This window comes from Oryzias melastigma, unplaced genomic scaffold (genome assembly GCF_002922805.2).
Source record: "Oryzias melastigma strain HK-1 unplaced genomic scaffold, ASM292280v2 sc01647, whole genome shotgun sequence".
In the NCBI taxonomy this organism is placed as follows: Eukaryota; Metazoa; Chordata; class Actinopteri; order Beloniformes; family Adrianichthyidae; genus Oryzias; species Oryzias melastigma.
The window spans coordinates 1-2,517 of record NW_023418228.1 but is presented as its reverse complement, the minus strand read 5'-3'; the positions used below and the strand labels follow the sequence as shown (position 1 = coordinate 2,517).

The 2,517-nt window shown below is 35.3% G+C and overlaps 1 protein-coding gene across 1 annotated transcript; it reads right to left on the bottom strand.

The window, feature by feature from the left end:
- Positions 1-888: 888 nt before the first annotated feature.
- LOC112141797 (calcium-regulated heat-stable protein 1-like) lies at positions 889-2,468 on the bottom strand (the record flags this gene model as incomplete). The annotated part of the gene is made up of 2 exons (XM_024264959.2): positions 889-2,167; positions 2,332-2,468. Coding segments are annotated over 2 exons (300 nt in total), but the record flags the coding sequence as incomplete, so codon positions are not given.
- Between the last annotated feature and the right edge of the window lie 49 nt (positions 2,469-2,517).

Sequence of the window (2,517 nt, the reverse complement as noted above, 5' to 3'; positions counted from 1 at the left end):
GATTTAAAAACAGGAATGTTAAATCTGTACAGAGTCATATTTGCACTGCCATGTTTTTCATGAATGTTGAAAGTGAGAAGAATGAGAGTGATTGAAATTTGAAGGTATGTGATCATTTTAGTCTAAAAAGGGGCCTTTCATCCTCCTCGGCTGCGGAGGAAACACAGAAGGGAACATTTTAAGTATTTTCATGTGAAAACTGGATTTGATATTTATTAAATGTTTTAGTTTTTCTTTACGAATCATATTGAAAAGATGAAAATTTGCACAACTTTTATTTTTTGTTTATTGTAATCATCTTTAAATGTATTTATAAGATGCAGTTTTAAGGTTACATAAAAAAGATTCATGGCAGTGAATGGATTTTAAAACGATAAGTAAAATGTTTTAAGAACTCTTCTCATATTTTGGCTATGCATATACATGGGCAGTAAAAAAAACTACTGATAATTGCCCATTTTCATTATATTTACTTTTTTTTTAATTAACTAAATCCTAAACAAACCTATCTTGAGGTTTTATGAAGTTCGTGTGTAATCTGGTGCTCCCTTTTGAAAGCTTGACTTATCTGCTCGTATGGGATTTTAATGTATCACTTAACTATAAAAAGAATCTATGAAAAAAGATGTCTGATTTCTGCAATAAATCTTTTTTGTATAAACTTCAATCCCTGTTTTGTTATTTTTAACCCTTGAAGCGCCTGTCATTCTACTTTCAGCCACTAGATGTCCTCATTGCTTGAGCTAAATACCATTGAATGTCTGTTCCTTCTGTTTTTCCTCTGTAAATGTTGATGTTTTCCATTCACAAAGTTTTATATTTGATGACTATCAAGAACACATTTGAAAAATGAATCATTATTTTATACTTAAAAAAAACACATCTGACCCAAATCACAAATTATACTTTATTGTAGTTTGGAGGCTCAGAATCCCCACCACCGTGGCTCATCCGCAGCTTTTTAACACTTAATGCAACAAAATTTGATATTAAGATTCAGGCAGTGACATTAACAGACAGACAAAATCCAGAGTATTTGTGGCTCACATATTGTAAGTGTAAACAAACACACAAATTTTGTAATATATTTTGAAAACAACATTGTGTGAAATGAACTTTATTGACACCAACCAGTAAAATGTGAAGCCAAGTATCACAAATGTCCCACACACAAATATGCTTTGCAAACGCTGAATTTAGGTGTCAAAATCGGTCTTTAATGTCTAAGTTTGCAGAGTGGATGCTAAACAAATCCTGACTACTTTATCCAAAGTTTTAGAACCGGATTTTTAGGACACACTCAACCAAAAACAAGACAATACATGAATAAATAACAAGACTAAGTCAAAGAGTTTGCATTGTAAGAGATCAAGCTACATCTTTTGAGATTTCTTTAGTAAATAGTTCTTCACATTTTTCTTTCAGTTTCATCAAAAATATTGTGTAGTTTTTTAAAATGAGGATCTGTGGCCAAAAGTACATCAGAAAATTCCCACTCAATTAGTAATCACATATTTAAAATGATAAACAAATTACCAACTTGACCCAAACTATTTCTTGTCACTTTTTTTTTTTTTTTTTTGATTCGGTGTACTTGTGGTTCTGAGGTGACACTTTTGTGTTTTTTCATGTTGTCTGCCTACAGTCAGAATTGTGTAGTCTGTACATCAGCACCACCGTTTTTAATCAAGGCTTTTTACCGCTTTAGGCTCCTTTTAAATAAACAGAGCTTCTCTAGAAGATGCTTTAATCTATAGGTCCATCTTTAGATCAATTAAACAAAGAAAAACATATTTTAACCTGACATTAAAAGTTTCAGTGTCTCATGCAGAGTGAGTTGATTGTTGCATGGGGGGGGGCAGTTTTGAAACAGTGCTGTGCCTCACAGTCTAACTATGAACCCGAGCACTTTACTGTGAAGAATTAAAGACATTTTGGATATGGGTCTGACCCCTGAAAAGCCAAGTTCCACAATCCCCCTCCATCAATCGCCGAGCACCACAACTAGGAGCTGATGATCTGGCCGGACCAGGTCTCATGCTTGGTCCCCGGGTTCAGGTGTGTGATCTTCACCTCCACGGCCTGCACCTTCACATTCTTTGGCGGGACTCGGCACACTTTGTATGTGACCTCGTCTCCTTCAACGGGGACATACTCCCCCTCGATGCTGTAACACAGAACATGTGAAGCTGTGTAACTCGGTAATACCAAATACTCCTGAGACTTTTCACAATGAGAATTACAATTATGTAATCATTAATTATTATTAATTAATTTTGTATTAATAATGAATGCCCTATTTGTAGGAGCTGTAAGTGCATCATGACTTACTCTGAGATGTGGACAAAGATGTCTTCCCCGCCGTGTGTCGGTTGGATGAAACCGTGACCTTGTGATCTTGAGAAGTTTTTGCAGACACCTTTATAAACGGGACCTGAGTGAGCACGGACCGTCCTGCAGCACAAAGATCAGAACATTTCAACCATGCATGTCGTTAAGTTCTATATTTTAGCAGAG